At 36.6% G+C, this 17176-nt stretch overlaps 1 protein-coding gene and 1 long non-coding RNA gene across 2 annotated transcripts in view; both read left to right on the top strand.

The window, feature by feature from the left end:
* Nucleotides 1-274: 274 nt before the first annotated feature.
* Nucleotides 275-17176, top strand: part of LOC131531081 (uncharacterized) — a 54949-nt gene continuing 38047 nt past the window's right edge. The window contains exons 1-2 of the mRNA XM_058761628.1: nucleotides 275-306; nucleotides 14975-15013. Coding sequence (XP_058617611.1) covers nucleotides 276-306; nucleotides 14975-15013 — 70 coding nt within the window. The 5' untranslated portion in view covers nucleotide 275. The remainder of the gene's footprint in view (nucleotides 307-14974; nucleotides 15014-17176) is intronic.
* On the top strand, nucleotides 2952-10858 carry LOC131529746 (uncharacterized). The gene is made up of 4 exons (XR_009268203.1): nucleotides 2952-3024; nucleotides 3286-3355; nucleotides 4052-4143; nucleotides 9858-10858. It is a non-coding gene; the product is annotated as an uncharacterized LOC131529746 (long non-coding RNA).

The raw sequence follows: 17176 nt of genomic DNA on the forward strand, positions 1-17176 counted from the left end.
TGGACTTGTAATCAAACGATTGCGGGTTTGAGTCTCAGGTCCTGCAAGGATTGTAGGTGGAGGGAGTGAATATCCAGCGCTCTCTCCACCCTCAATACCACGACTGAGGTGAGACACTTGAGCAAGGCACCAAACATGAATGTACTAAAAGGAAAGTTAGATCTATCTCAATAAGGATATTTTGTCCATCTAGACCCTCCCTCTTCCTCTAAGTATGAAATGACTGGTAAAATAAAAGGAAGTATCTGGTTTTGAACACACAGCATTGTGGCAGTATGGGGTCCAGTGTACTCTCCCACATCTTCTGTGAGTAGTTTATTTGATTTTATATTTACATTTACATTTATTAATTCAGCAGATGCTTTAAGGCAACTTACAATTGAGGAACAGGCCTAAACAATCTTGTGGCAATTTCTAGAAGTGCCCCAGCTAACAGGGAACGTTCCCAGAACATTCACTAACGTTCTTTAAAAGTTGTGTTTATGTTAGTACAAAAAGTTATTAAAATAATGTTTTTGGAACGTTCTTATAACGTTGTTAGAAAACGTTCTTAGAACAACGTTCTTGGAACGTCTTTAGGACGTCATTTGTACTTGATGAATGTTCTTATGACGCTGATAGATAACGTTCTTAAATCAACGTTCTTGGAATGTCTTTAGGACGTCATTTTTACTTGATGAATGTTCTTATAATGTTGATAGAAAACGTTCTTAAATCAACGTTCTTGGAACGTCTTTAGGACGTTATTTGTACTTAATGAATGTTCTTATAATGTTGAGAGAAAACATTCTTAAATAAACGTTCTTGGAACGTCTTTAGGACGTTATTTGTACTTAATGAACGTTCTCATAATGTTGAGAGAAAACATTTTTAGAACAACATTCTTAGAACGTTATTGTAATGTAAAATAATTTCTAAATTAATAATTAATTGCTAAATGTTATTATGTTGTTATCAAAACATTCTGAGAACAGTATTCATGTCCTTATGATTGCAGGCTACTTTATGAACATTACCATAATGTTGGGAGAAACATCTTTAGAAAAAAAAAAAAAAAACTTATAGGCTATATAAAACATGAATAGAATAGAACAGAATATGATAGAAAAATAAAATGTATTTAATTATGAAACTACAACCTCGATTAGGATGTGGCAAATCACCTGAATGAGTCACTGAATCTTTTATAATTATATACTTTATCATTATTAATTATATATCTTTTATAACTTATTGAAGTCATAGGCCTATAGTGAAATGTCATACACTGTAAATCAGTGGGATTTGCTAAATTAAATTAGTTAATTTAACAAAAAAAGTTATTTCAACTCAATATATATGTGATGTGAACTCAAAATCTAATTAGGTTAAGGGGAACTCAATCTAAATAAGTATAAATTAATTTAATCTACCATATGGTTATTATGTCTAAATGGCTGACCACAAAATATTTTAAAGAAAAATGATTTCTAACATTGTTTTTCGAGAAGTCACGTTTGCTTTATCTCTTTCAATATTAATTAAATAGCCTTCTTTACTAAAGATAATATAATAAATACATAAATATGTTTCATATTAAGCATAGATCAATCCTTTTAAAGAAATTAATTTTACTCGAGACAAAATATTCAGTAATGCAACACTATGGATGCCAACTGCCGTAAAACTCCAACGAAGAAGAGACAAAATATTATCCAGGTGTTTTTCAAAAACCGCGCGCATTTTTCAGTCAGTCGCATCCGCCCATCCCCCACAGCTCACAGTCACGGACAGGATTACAGCCGGACGGCTCGCAACGCGGTCACGGAAAATAACAGGTAAGCATTCACTTCTTTATTCCTATTTAAAGCACTTTTGAACGTTATTTTGCGTTTTGTCAACTTTATCTGAAGATTACCCTGATAGCACATATACATCTCGGAGACGTCTATTTGACATCTGCATTTACATCTGCAAGATGTATTTTTTAGGGTGTTTGCTCATCTGCAATACGTCTATAGGATGTTTCCTTTTAGATGTCAAATAGACGTCTATTAGATGTCTTTAAGATGTTTATGATTTAGAATGTATATGTGGCGAGTGGGGCGGGGCCGAGAGCCGTGGGAACGGAGCGAGGCCGGTGGAGTTAATGATAATGAGCGACACCTGCGCCACTCGCCGGACTCGAATCCCACGGAGGAGCTCCGGAAGGATAAAAGGAGGAGTGACGACAGTGGAAGATGAGAGAGGACTTTGCTCCTTCGTGCTGCCCGACCTCGTCAGCACCGCGATCTCCCTCAGCGGCGAGGGCTCTTCTGACAGCATGTCCCTCCTTCCTCCCGGGTTTCGGCACCAATGTAACACAGTTCGTAGCTCGGGAAGAAGGAGGCGGGAACCGGCGAACATTTAATACAATTAAATGTTCAAAGTACAAAATAAAAGTCCAGGCCTGGTCCTCTCTCGTCTTCCACTGTCGTCACTCCTCCTTTTATCCTTCCGGAGCTCCTCCGTGGGACTCGAGACCGGCGAGTGGCGCAGGTGTCGCTCATTATCATTAATAATATTAATGATAATATTATCATTAATATTATTAATAGCCCCACTCACCACAGTATATAAAACTGACATCTGAAAGACGTCTGTCAGACGTTTATAGACAGCAGATGCTTTCCAGATTAAGAGATCTTTAACAGACATCTTGCAGACATACGTGTGCTATCTGGGTAAACAGCTCATTTATCATTGTAATGTTAGCTAGGAAAGAAGGAGCTAACAACAACCACATCAAAGTTATCAACGGCAAGTGTTAAATATGCAGTGTTATACACAACAGTTTGTCAGTGATAAATTAAGGTGTGTGTGTGTGTGTGTGTGTGTGTATATATATATATATATATATATATATGTGTGTGTGTGTGTGTGTGTGGTTTCTCACAGCTGGACACAGACAAACGAGTGCCGCGAATTGTATTTTTAAACTGGAGAGACGGCTGACAGGAAGATGTCGTCATCTCTAACCGTCACTCGCCACAGTTCTCAAGCAAGGTAAAGCAAAGACATATTCCCTGTATGACAATAAGTTTAAACATTATTATCCGCTTTGTCAGTTTGATCTAGAATATCCATGTGATGCTTATCAAGTTTACTAAATCCGCCGAACGCAGTGAACAAAGAGGCTGAGGAGCATTTATAATGGCTGTTTTGTTAACCTTAGTTAACATTTTACAGTTATTTGCTTCTCACATTGTCTTTCTTAAAATTCATACTAACAAATTGTTGTCATGCTTTTGAAATCAATCTTTTCAGAAAGGCAGCGAGGGGTGGTGTGATGTCATTTGCAACAAGACGGCTGATACTAATATGAGCCTAAAATGAAGTAAGTAGAATTCACATTAAACAAATTGATGGGCTTTAGTGTTGTACAAGATGTAATTTGTCACCTTATAAACAGTTATTTAAATTCATCGTTCTTCAGTTTTTATATTTTGATGAATTGCTATTAATGCAGATGTAATGATGACCAGAAATGACCAGCAGCACAAATGTTAAGTCTTCTGAAGCAAACTATACTTTTTTGTGAATATTAGATTGAAATTTAAACCTAAAGATTGATCAAATCGTGAATAACGTTACACAATACAGATGAAAAATAACAAACTAACATCCCACAAGAATGACATCTAAAGACCGGTCATGTTTGATGTAATGTAGTGTGCCACCAATTTGATTCAGACTGAATTGGCAGAGTGGATAACATCTTAAATTTCAGTTTGTCTGTCATTCCGTCAAAGTCTTTTGGTATTTTGTGTTGCTTCAGAAAAATACCAGTGAATCTTAAGTTCTGATTATAGTTATACATTTATATACTTAACTAATATAGATGGGGGGAAAAAAAACTTCTACTTTCCCTTATCCTAAAGTTGCTTTGTTTTCTTATAAAGATGTCAGGTAATTTCTAATGCTAAGCTTGTAGTGGTTAAAAATTGTCTTGTTATGATTCATAAAAATAAGCTGTCCATAAATGTTGCTTAATTGTGAGTTAAATTTCTCTAATTTTGTGTTTTGTCTTCAGGGACAATAATGGCATCAGCCATTCAAGTTATGATCCTGGCAGATCTACTACTATCTGAAAAGTAGTCTGCAGATTTTTTCAAGATACACAAGGTAGGACACATGTCAGGACAACTTTATATTTACTTGCAACATTTTAACATTTTAGCTGAGATCAGCATAGTGAAAAAAATAATAATTCTGTCATGGTTTACTCACCCTCATTTTGTTCCAAATTCATTTTGAATGAATTTCATTCATCTTCAAACAAATGTTTTTATTTTTGATATTCATTCATCATTTTGTCTTTCCATTGGAAGTCTAGACAGTCTTTATTTTCAAGCTTCAAAAAGTTTATAGTTTGGGCTTTGACACATAATAAAAAAGCTACTTGTACCTTCTGTTATTAGGGCCCGAGCACCGAGGTGCGAGGACCCTCTTGGAATTGCTCCGTTTATTCTTCTTCTTCTTCTTCTTCTTCTCCAAAGTGAATCGCATTTTTGAGGGCCTAAACATGCTCCAAAACTCATGAAACTTTGCACACGGGTCAGAACTGGCGAAAATTTATATCTGATATGGGTTTCAGAAGTGGGTGTGGCAAAATGGCTCGATAGCGCCACCTATAATATTTCAAAAGAGTGCGCCTCGAGCTACGTTTTATGTACATGCACGAAAATCGGTACACACGTGTAACACACCATTACCTACACAAAAGCCTCTTGGTACAAAATCCAAAACCCAACAGGAAGTACGTTATTTTGAATTTCCTGTTCGATTTTTGTGCAGTTTTTGCAATTTCCAGGCTTCGTACTTTGACGAACTCCTCCTACAGTTTTAATCGGATCGTCTTCAAATTTGCTGAGTGTAATCATAAGGCCTTTGCGATGTTAAATTGCGTAGATCTTGAGTTTTCGTCAAGGGGCGTCTCCCTGGGGGCCTGACAAAGTTTGATGTTTCGCCATGAAACAGGAAGTTGCTGTAACTCAGGCAAGCAATGTCCGATCCGCCCCAAACTTCACACGTTTCATAGGAGTTCAGTCCTGAACACATCTACATGCTCATATTCAGATATAGTCATAGCGCCACCTGCTGGCAACAGGAAGTGACATGTTTAACACTGTAATGGACTCCTAGGTGCATATTAAAAAGTGTCAACAAGTGATAAATATGCTGGCAGCATGCTACAAGCATACTAAAACATGCTAGCAACACTTAGCTAAGTGCTAAAGCATGCTAGTAATGCAGTGAAACAGGAAGTTGCTGTAACTCAGGCATGCAGTGTCCAATCTGCCCCAAATTTTACAAGTTTGATAAGAGGCCTGTCCTGAACACATATACATTCCCGTATTTGGTTATAGTCATAGCGCCACCTGCTGGCAACAGGAAGTGACATGTTTTCGACTGTGATGCACTATTAGCAACACATTAAAATATGCCATTGTGTGCTAAACATGTTAGCAACATGCTCAAACATGTTAGCAACACTTAGCTAAGTGCTAAAGTATGCTACTAACTCCATCAAAAAGGAAGTTGTTGTAATTCAGGCATACAATGTCCAATCTGCCTCCAACTTCACATGTTTGATTACAGTCCTGGCCTGAAGACATCTACATGCTCACATTCGGTTAAAGTGATAGCGCCACCTACTGACAACAGGAAGTGACATGTTTTACACAGTGATGCACTTTTAGCAACACTGTAAATTATGCCATTGTGTGCTAAACATGCTAGAATAATGGTCAAACATGACAGCAACGCTTACTAAGTACTAAAGCATGTTATTAATACCATGACACAGGAAGTTGTTGTAACTCATGCTTACAATGTCTTATCTGCCCCAAACTTCACACCTTTTATAATAGTCCTGGCCTAAACACATCAAAAGGCCAATATTCAGTTAAAATTATAACGCCACCTGCTGGTGACAGGAAATGACTTGTTTCACACTAACTTAAACACGCAATGTCTGATCTGCCCCAAACTTGACATATTTGATAAGAGTCCTGGCCTTAACACATCTGAAGGCCAAGCTTTCCTGTAGCTCAAATAGTAGAGCATGGCGCTAGCAACGCTAAGATCATGGGTTCGATTCCCAGGGAAAACAAGAGCTGATAAAATGTAAAAACTGTAACTTGAATGTAATGTAAGTCGCTTTGGACAAAAGCGTCTGCTAAATGTAAATGTAACAGTTATAATCATACTGCCACCTTCTGGCAACAGTAAATTACTTGTTTTACACTAACTTAAACATGCAATGTTCAATCTGCACCAAACTTCATATGTTTGATAAATGTGCTGGCCTGAAGACATCTACATGCCAATTTCCAGTTATAGACATAGCGCCACCAGCTGGCAGCATGAATCTACTTGTTTCAACACTTACTAAGTACTAAAACATGTTATTAATACCATGACACAGGAAGTTGTTGTTACTCATGCTTACAATGTCTTATCTGCCCCAAACTTCACACCTTTTATAATAGTCCCGGCCTAAACACATCAAAAGGCCAATATTCAGTTAAAATTATAGCGCCACCTGCTGGTGACAGGAAATTACTTGTTTCACACTAACTTAAACACACAATGTCTGATCTGCCCCAAACTTGACATATTTGACAAGAGTCCTGGCCTTAACACATCTGAAGGCCAATATTCAGTTATAATCATACTGCCACCTTCTGGCAACAGTAAATTACTTGTTTTACACTAACTTAAACATGCAATGTCCGGTCTGCCCCAAACTTCACATGTTTGGTAAGAGTCCTGGCCTGAACACATCTTAAGGCCAATATTCATTTATAGTGATAGTGCCACCTGTTGGCAACAGGAAATGACTTGTTTTAAACTAACTTAAACATGCAATGTTCAATCTGTACCAAACTTCACATGTTTGATAAATGTGCTGGCCTGAAGACATCTACATGCCAATTTCCAGTTATATACATAGCGCCACCAGCTGGCAGCATGAAATTACTTGTTTCACACTAACTTAAATATGCAATGTCCGATCTGTCCCAAACTTCACACGTTTTATAAGAGTAATGGTCTTAACACATCTTAAGGCCAATATTCAGTTATAAACATACAGCCACCTGTTGGCAATAGGAAATGACTTGTTTTACACTAACTTAAACATGCAATGTCCAATCTGCACCAAACTTCACATGTTTGGTAAGAGTCATGGCCTGAAGACACCTAAAGGCCAATATTCAGTTATAATCATAGTGCCACCTTTTGGCAATAGGAAATGTCATGCTTTATAGTAACTCAAACATACTACTTTCAATCTGCATCAAACTTCATATGTTTGATAAAAGTGCTGCCCTGAAGACATCTACATGCCAATATTCAGTTATAGACATAGTGCCACCAGCTGGCAGCAGGTTTGGCACATATAAATAACTTTGACATATTCCTCTATGTTTGCCTTTTTAAATGCATATTGTTCACCGTTCCCTCTCTCCCTGAAGCAACCGGTCGGCGGTGAGCCCGGGTGCGAGGGCCCATTCATCGCTGCTTGCAGCTTTAATTATTATTCTTCTTCTTCTCCAAAGTAAATCGCATTTTTGAGGGCCTAAACATGCTCCAAAACTCATGAAACTTTTCACACGGGTCAGAACTGGCGACAATTTACATCTGATATGGGTTTCAGAAGTGGGTGTGGCAAAATGGCTTGATAGCGCCACCTATAATATTTCAAAAGAGTGCGCCTCGAGCTACGTTTCATGTACATGCACGAAAATCGGTACACACGTGTAACACACCATTACCTACACAAAAGCCTCTTGGTACAAAATCCAAAACCCAACAGGAAGTGCACAAAAATCGAACAGGAAATTCAAAATAACGTAGTTTTTGCAATTTCCAGGCTTCTTACTTTGACGAACTCCTCCCATAGTTTTAATCGGATTGTCTTCAAATTTGCTGAGTGTCATCATAAGGCCTTTGCGATGTTAAATTGAGAAGATCTAGAGTTTTCGTCAAGGGGCGTGTCCCTGGCGGTCTGACAAAGTTTGATGTTTCGCCATGAAACAGGAAGTTGCTGTAACTCAGGCAAGCAATGTCCGATCTGCCCCAAACTTCACACCTTTTATAATAGTCCTGGCCTAAACACATCAAAAGGCCAATATTCAGTTAAAATTATAACACCACTTGCTGGTGACAGGAAATGACTTGTTTCACACTAACTTAAACACGCAATGTCTGATCTGCCCCAAACTTGACATATTTGATAAGAGTCCTGGCCTTAACACATCTGAAGGCCAAGCTTTCCTGTAGCTCAAATAGTAGAGCATGGCGCTAGCAACGCTAAGATCATGGGTTCGATTCCCAGGGAAAGCAAGAGCTGATAAAATGTAAAAACTGTAACTTGAATGTAATGTAAGTCGCTTTGGACAAAAGCGTCTGCTAAATGTAAATGTAACAGTTATAATCATACTGCCACCTTCTGGCAACAGTAAATTACTTGTTTTACACTAACTTAAACATGCAATGTTCAATCTGCACCAAACTTCATATGTTTGATAAATGTGCTGGCCTGAAGACATCTACATGCCAATTTCCAGTTATAGACATAGCGCCACCAGCTGGCAGCATGAATCTACTTGTTTCACACTAACTTAAACATGCAATGACCAATCTGCACAAAATGTCATATGTTTGGTAAGAGTCCTGGTCTGAAGACATCAAAAGGCCAATATTCAGTTATAATTATAGTGCCACCTGTTGGCAACAGGATACGTCATGCTTTGCACTAACTCAAACATACCATGTTCAATCTGCACCAAACTTCATATGTTTGATAAAAGGACTGGGCTGAAGACATCTACAGGCCAATGTTAAGTTATAGACATAGCGCCACCAGCTGGCAGCAGGTTTGGCACATATAAATTACTTTAACATTTTCCTCTATATTTGGCTTTTTAAATGCATATTGCTCACCGTTCCCTGTCTCCCTGAAGCCACCGTTGGCGGTGAGCCCGGGTGCGAGTGCCCGATCATTGCTGCTTGCAGCTTTAATTTATCTTGTTTCTGAATACCTGTACAATTTAAAGGGTTAACTAACAACTTGCGTGTAACTTGTGTTTTCGCTCTCAATGCCATTTTGACAATGCAGTTTTTTTAATCCATGCAGCATTTTTTTTTTAAAGGAAAACATTACAAATTATTCCTTAACAATTGAACTGATGTGTTAATAGCGAAAATTCTTACTGTCAGTTAATGGGTCAATGCTAGCATCCCTACCCAGAAACACCTACTAGAATTTACCTATTAATCTTACCTGTTTATCTGAGTTTCCTTCCCTAACTGAGTTCATGTAACAGTTTATCCGCTAATAACATGTAACAAGGCAACTTTTGCCATTTAATAACTTTATTGATGACTTCTAAATGTTAACTATATTTGAAGGGATTTTTCCTATTTCAAATTGGTATAAAATGGAAATTGCAGTTGACTTAACTACCCTATTATGACGTATTTCCAGTAGTGTGCATGTGTATACCTATCAAGATGAATAAATTAGGTCAATTTATGTTGACCTAAAAATTGTTTTTTGGAAGTGACACGATGAAAATGTATTATTTGAATGTTTATATTTTTCTTAATCTAGTGATGCTTCAGAAGACGTTTTTCTTAATGCTGCTATGAAAGTAGCTTGTCAATGAAAGTAGCATATGCCAAGTCAAATGAAACTACCTTTGACTTTTGAGTAATGTAATATCTCACAGCACAGATCCTAATAATTTTTTTGGCATAGCCACACTAATTATTTTATAGACATTTTGTAATATCACTTTGTAACATCAGCCAATCTGTTTACTTTATAGATGGAGCGTGGAGAGACGGGACATGGACCACAGTTTTTCAGCACCCACACCCCACACTCAAATTCATATAGAAGTTCTCAATTATTAAATGTTAATATGATAGTTTATATTTAGCTGTGAAGTTATAGTTCATTGTCATAAATATTATTATTATTATTATTATTATTTTACATGATATGCAAATTTCACCAATTTGTTCAATGTGTTAATGAACTTTTTGAAAGTGATTATCTTTAATAATTCAGATACCTGTTGAAATGCACATGTAATTACCGTATTGTCCCGAATATAAGACGACCCTGATTATAAGACGACCCCCCTTTTTCCAGATCTACCTTTTGGAAAAAGGCTTTTTGAAAAGCAAATCTTGTTTTTTTTTTTTCTCTCTCTGTAAAATATTTTTTCTTAAATTATTTTCAAATTGCATATTTTTCCTATTTTAATTTTTGTTTTGAAAGTATGGTAAATACTGGTAAAATGTACCAGCAATGACACTGAAAAATATACACTTTTTGATATATAGCATAAAACTAACAGGTAGCCCATCTGAATTATATAACATTTAGGCTATCCATCTCATAGTAGCCTACCAACATTTTATTAACAGTAGAAGTGAAATCTTATCGTAGTCTTCAAATCTGGGTATAGTCTTGTGTTTTAAAATCACTTACAGAGGAAGTTTGTTCCCATCAGGTTAACATGACAGTCACGACTCATGCCGCTGTAAGCTTTTCTTTTTCTTTTTTCTCTCGCGATCTTTATAACACACATACATTACATATTTCATGGCACACTCGTTTTATGCGTGTTTGGCGCCACCTATTGTTGTGGGTGTATTACTGACATGTCAAAGTCTAGACCCCAAATATAAGACGACTGCGTTTTTTCAGATGTATTTCCAAGAAAAAAACACCGTCTTATATTCGGGTCAATACAGTATATACTTGCTCGTATCTGGAAGGCTGTGTTAATAAAAATGATGTTGAAAGCGAATGTTGCAATACTGCTAATCTTAAAATAACATTTTATTAAACTAAACTTTGTAATGTTCCAAATAAATAGATGTTGTATTTTTAAGAAAATGAAGGTGGAAATAAAGTTGTAGGAACATTATGCTAACCATAAAATAATGTTACAGCAACGTTAAGCAAACTGGACATTTTAACGTTCTTGGAATGTTCCAAATAAACGTTCATAGAACGTTATATTTTTAGTGAAATTTAGGTTGCAAGAATGTTGTAGGAACGTTATGCTAACCATCAAATAACGTTCTAGAAACGTTAAACAAACTGGACATTTCCACATTTTTGGAACATTCCAAATAACGTTCCCACAACCAAAACAGAATGTTACAAAAACGTTCTCAGAACATAAATTTGTTAGCTGGGGCTAAACATTGTCTAGAAGAGTACAGGCCAGAACAGGGAAGGAAAGCATATAATGCCTTGTGTGTGCGTGTGTGTGTGTGTATAATGCATCAATACTGATTTTATAATGTATTATAACGATTGTAATGAATATTTATTACTTGATACAACATGTTATAATGTTGTTTATAATACATTATGCATGCATTATAGTACAGTAAGTTTTACCCAATATTTTAATATTTTTCTGAATATAAGGGATTTAGATGTAGGGGTCAGGTAGGGTTGGGAAGATCATTCCACTAGAGAGGAACAGTGTTCAGGAAAGTGACTGATGCCGTTCTGTGATGATCTGCCACTCACTCACTGACCCCAGGCTTCTAGATTACATGCAAATTTGTAAGAGGATGCAGAACCCATAGCTGTTCAGTAGAAAAGCATCAACTTGACACAAGCAGCACCCATTAGCCATGAATAGAAATAAAGAGAGATAATATGGGCACATTAAATACCAGTGATGCTGCTGTGCTCTGTATCATTTGTACACAGTAAAACCTCTAGTGTTAAATCAACACTCCCAGTATATAATCCACACTCAGAGTGTTAAAAAAGTAACACTGAAGCAGTGTTAAAGTTAATGAGATAATTAGTTTAGTAATTGAGTGATGATTGAGCATTAATGAAGAACACCTGCTGTTAACAAACTGAACCATTGAAAGAAAGAGAAAGAAGAACAGAAAAAAAGAGACGAGATGAGCAGAAATACAAGAACTACAACTGACTTCAGCCACAGCCTTAGATGAAATCAACACAAGATAAAAGAAGACATTAAATCTCTCAAGATCTCAGCAGAGGATTATTAAACAACTCCATAAACAGCATCACCAGCTTCACACGTTACTAACCAGATTGACTTTAGATGTTGATGCTTTAGTTTTGTTTAAATTACCATTATCGAGGTCAGTGTTTGCTTTAGTTGGGCTCTTGACCCTTGACTTAAAACATTATAATTACTTTGGCTGTTATAACTGCGTGTTTGTTTAGACATGTTAGTTATGGCATTCGGGTGTTGACGGTTAGACTTCTATAAAGAAATCACCAGCATTTAGTGATTTCTGTAACTGATTTCATTCAGAGCATGTCATTGATTGATTACTTTTTTTTTATTTTGATCGCATAAAATATAAAGCTTCATCCATCAGGTTTAAGATTAATTTGAAAGACTTTTAAAAGTAAATCAGCACTAAAAGGTCCAAACTGCATTATCATACAGGCATCAAGACTCAGCGTATGAATCTCAACAATGGTGATAATCAACATATTCAGATAAAAAGATCATCTGTGAACATCACAAAACACGCTACTAAAAGTCACAACAAAATAGCAAAACAAAAGGAAATAGTAAGAATAAAAGAAAATACTAAGACAGCTGCATAATTTATTCATGTCGCATTGCATGCTGGGAGCCATGGATGAGTTTTGATTGGTGCTCCCAGAATGCACTGCAACATGGAGCTTTATGTTGATTGTCACCATTGTTGAGATTCATATGCTGATTCTTGAAGTCTGTTTGATGAAGAAAAGTAAACTTTCAGTGCAGAATAAGTTTCAAGTCTTTTAGATTAATATTAAAACTGTCAGGTCTTAAACTACACAATCTCAAAATTAATTAATAAATCTACCAGTGACTACACTCGGAGTAAAACCAGTTATTCAAGCCACTATACACTGATTATGTCTTTAGTAACATAGCCAACTCCTGATCACATTTTCGCTTGGCTTTTTTTCTTTGCGCCATAACTAACATGTCTAAACAAACACGCAGTTACAGCAGCCAAAGTAATTGTAAAGTTTTAAGTCAAGGGTCAAGAGCCCAACTAAAGCAAACACTGACCTCGATAATGGTAATTCAAACAAAACTAAAACATCAAAATCTAAAGTCAATCTAGTTAGTAACGTGTGACGCTGGTGATGCTGTTTATGGAGTTGTTTAATCATCCTCTGCTGAGATCTTGAGAGATTTAATTGCTTTTATCTAGTGTTGATTTCATCTGAGGCTGTGGCTGAAGTCAGCTGTAGTTCTTGTATTTCTGCTCATCTCGTCTCTTTTTTTCTGTTCTTCTTTCTCTTTCTTTCAGTGATTCAGTGATTCAGTTTGTTAACAGCAGGTGTTCTTCATTAATGCTCAATCATCACTCAATTACTACACTAATTATCTCATTAACTTTAACACTGACTCAGTGTTTCTTTTTTAACACTCTGAGTGTGGATTATATATACACTGGGAGTGTTGATTTAACACTGGAGGTTTTACTGTGTAGAGATTTGGTTGCACGTGCTGGAAGTCGAGCCAGAAGAGCTTTACAATATTTTAGAAATTGAGCTTGTGCGGCTCAGTTAGGAAGGGACAACATATTGGCTGACGTGGTTATTTTAAATAATGCACTCAAATGATATTGAAGAATAACTTGCTGTATCCAGAGTTTGTAGTTATAGTGACAACATTTGCACAAATATCACTTTTGCCTATTTCACTTTACTGAACAGTGGTGCTGTATTGCAGGAGTGCAGCGGACCTTTAGGTCAAGTTTGTGCTAAATCTCTATTATACACCCAATAATCAGTAATCTTTTAGACTATCTGTATGGCCATGTAAAATGCAATCATTAGCTAAAATCAAATATTCACATTTTTGCATTCAACGGTTCATATAATGTATTTTTTTGATATAATAAATGCGGTAACACTTTATTTTAGGGTCTCTTAACTAGTTGCTTATTAGCATGCATATTACTAGAATATTAGCCATTTATTAGTAATAATTAAGTACATGTTAATGCCTTATTCTACATCCCTAATCCTACCCAATACCTAAACCTAACAACTACCTTACACTCTCAGAAATAAAGGTACAGAAGCTGTCACTGGGGCTGTACCCTTTCAAAAAGGTACATGTTTGTACCTAAAGGGTCCATTTTGGTACTTTAAAAGTACATATTAGCAGAGGCGGACAATCCAGGGGTCAGAAAGTAAAAGTCCTGCCATATTTTTGTTCCACCCATGAACTCTGCAGCTGATTTCACCAGAGGAGGAACCAAGTCATTCCTTTCAAGTCACAAGCAAGTCTCAAGTCAAATCCCAAGTCCTCAAAGAGTTAAAGTTAATGAGATAATTAAGAGACTAATTAAATTATGATTGTGCATTAATGATGAACACCTGCTATTATTGAGAATCACAGAGGATCAGATGTTGATGTTTTATTGGTTAAAATGATGCCACCATCATGGAGAGCAGGGTTTGCTTTAGTTGGGCTCTTGGCCTTTGACTCCTGTGTTAGATCTCTCTTTGCAGCATTACATGCCCCAGTGACAGCTTCTGTACCTTTATTTCTGAGAGTGTACTAACTATTAATTAGCAGCAAATTAGGAATTTATTGAGGGAAAAGTCGTAGTTAATAGTGAATAAGTGTTCCCTATTCTAAAGTGTTACCATAAATGCTTCATTGCAGTATCTCTCTCTCTTTAAAGTTTTTAAATGGCTCATGAAAGCAAGAATAAGGCATGACTTTACTTTTTATCTATCTATGAAGAAGGTGGAAAATATTGAGGACATTTGGAGTGTTATGTTGATGATGTATTGTCGTTTTCTGAGATATGGGATATTGTAATGAGGTGTTTTGTAATTTTTTTCTAGAGTTTTGTATTTAATAAAGGTGTTATAAATTATCTTTCCCTCTCTTTCTCTTATTAGTGCTGATGCTGTTATTCAGTCACTCTGGAAACACTCAAGGTAAACAATGTCATAATTTTTCCATATATTATTAAATCTCTCAGTTTTAAGCAGGGGAGGGATGAATGCTGCATAAGAAATATCATCAAATAAACTCATGACAGCAGTGGTGCTGTATCACTAACAACAATTAATCAGAATGCACAGATGAAATGGAGCAGGATTGCTGCCTGGTGTAAGACTAATTACCTAAAGGCTAATTCACAGATCCTTTTTGTGATCAATAGCACCTTCTTCTTACCTTCTATTTTAGAATAAGTGTGTGGGAGCTAGTGCGGTCATATTTTCACAGTGTAGTACAGTTCTTGTCAAGTAAATTTGTCTGCAACATTCAGATCCTGTCCCAGCAATACAAGATATAATACATTCTCAATTCATCGTTTTCCACTGGCTCAGGGAACAGTGGATATGGGTATATGATAGAGAAAGATACATGTGCACAAACATGATCTTTGTTAGGTGAATATTTCTTAGCAGTGTATTCAGCATATTTTCAGAACCAATTTAACTTGTAATGATGCTGGTCAATGTTAGACAAGTGTCCACGATGAACAGGCAAGACAAACACTTTCCTTTTTACCTTCTTCCTTTTTTCTACTTCCTTTTTCTTTCTTGTGAGAAAATCCAACAAAAACAGCAACATGATCAAAATCATCACATATATGAACATCAAATCAAAAATGCTGCATCAGTTTTTAAAACTAACTTTTGCCATGAGAACAGCCTTAGCTGCTGACATGCCATTAAATCTTTAAAGGGGACATTAACTGCATTTCCTGAGGTGCAATTATAATCCTGCAGAAGCTAACTTATTTGTAAAATCACTTCAGAAACAAGTTGCTTTCTCAGCTTGGATTCAATAAAAGCTGTTTTTTGCCTAACAAAGAAGTTTTGAATTCTGGAAATGTTTTTATAGTCCAATGACCTCTTATATAAGGGAAAACTTGATTTCTCAATCCTTGACATGACCGCTTTAAATATCTCTCTATCATCCTATTACCAGATTATCAAATCTGTCACTGCAAATTAGAAAGCTGTTCAGAGTGTTGTTGTGTGAGCAATTGCTCTATGTTCTTTTATGTCAATTTGCAGGTTGTGATATCTGAAACCTTAAGTTTCTTGAATAATAGTCCCTAGATTATTTCAGAATCAGAATCAGAATCAGAATCAGAATTAGCTTTATTCGCCAGGTGTGCGCAAACACACAAGGAATTTGTTGTGGTTTTAAGGTGCTCCTGGTACATACATACATACAAACACATCTGACATGAGAACAGAAAAAACATTTAAATAGTAAGACTTAACAATGGATAATAATCATAATAATAATAATAATAATAATAATAATAATAATAATAATAAGTATGAATCTGGAACAGTAGATTTATGTACAGATTTGTGCATTATTTACTCTATATACAGCTGTATAAATAAACAGATATGTATGTGTATTTACATAATACTTGAGAAAGAGGCAATAATTAAAGATGGAGAATGAATTACAGAATGAATTACAGAACACAGGTAATGATTCATGTGTTAGCTGTTTAGGCTGGAGATGGCATGGGGGAAAAAACTGTTTTTATGCTTAGATGTTCTAGTGCACAGAGATCTGTAGCGTCTGGCTGAAGGGAGAAGTGCAAACAAGTTGTGTCCGGGGTGAGAGGGGTCTTTGATGATGTTACCTGCCCGTTTCTTCACTCTGGAGTTGTACAAGTCCTGAAGGCTGGGAAGGTGCACACCAATGATCTTTTCTGCTGTACTAACAGTCCGTTGAAGTCTTCTTAGATCTGATTTGCTGGCTGACCCAAACCAGACAGTTATGGAGGAGCACAGAACCGACTCAATAACAGCTGAATAAAACTGTTTCAGCAGCTCCTGTGGCAGGTTGAACTTTTTCAGCTGACGAAGGAAGTACAACCTCTGCTGGGCCTTTTTCACGATGGAGTCAATGTGATTGTCCCACTTCAGGTCCTGAGAGATGGTGGTGCCCAGGAACCTGAATGACTCCACTGCAGCCACAGTGCTGTTCATGATGGTGAGTGGGGGGAGAGGAGGGGGGTTTCTCCTGAAGTCCACTATCATCTCCACAGTTTTGAGCGTGTTCAGCTCCAGGTTGTTGTGACTGCACCAGACAGCCAGCTGCTCAACCTCTTGTCTGTA

Source organism: Onychostoma macrolepis, chromosome 22 (assembly GCF_012432095.1).
Source record: "Onychostoma macrolepis isolate SWU-2019 chromosome 22, ASM1243209v1, whole genome shotgun sequence".
Classification (NCBI taxonomy): Eukaryota; Metazoa; Chordata; class Actinopteri; order Cypriniformes; family Cyprinidae; genus Onychostoma; species Onychostoma macrolepis.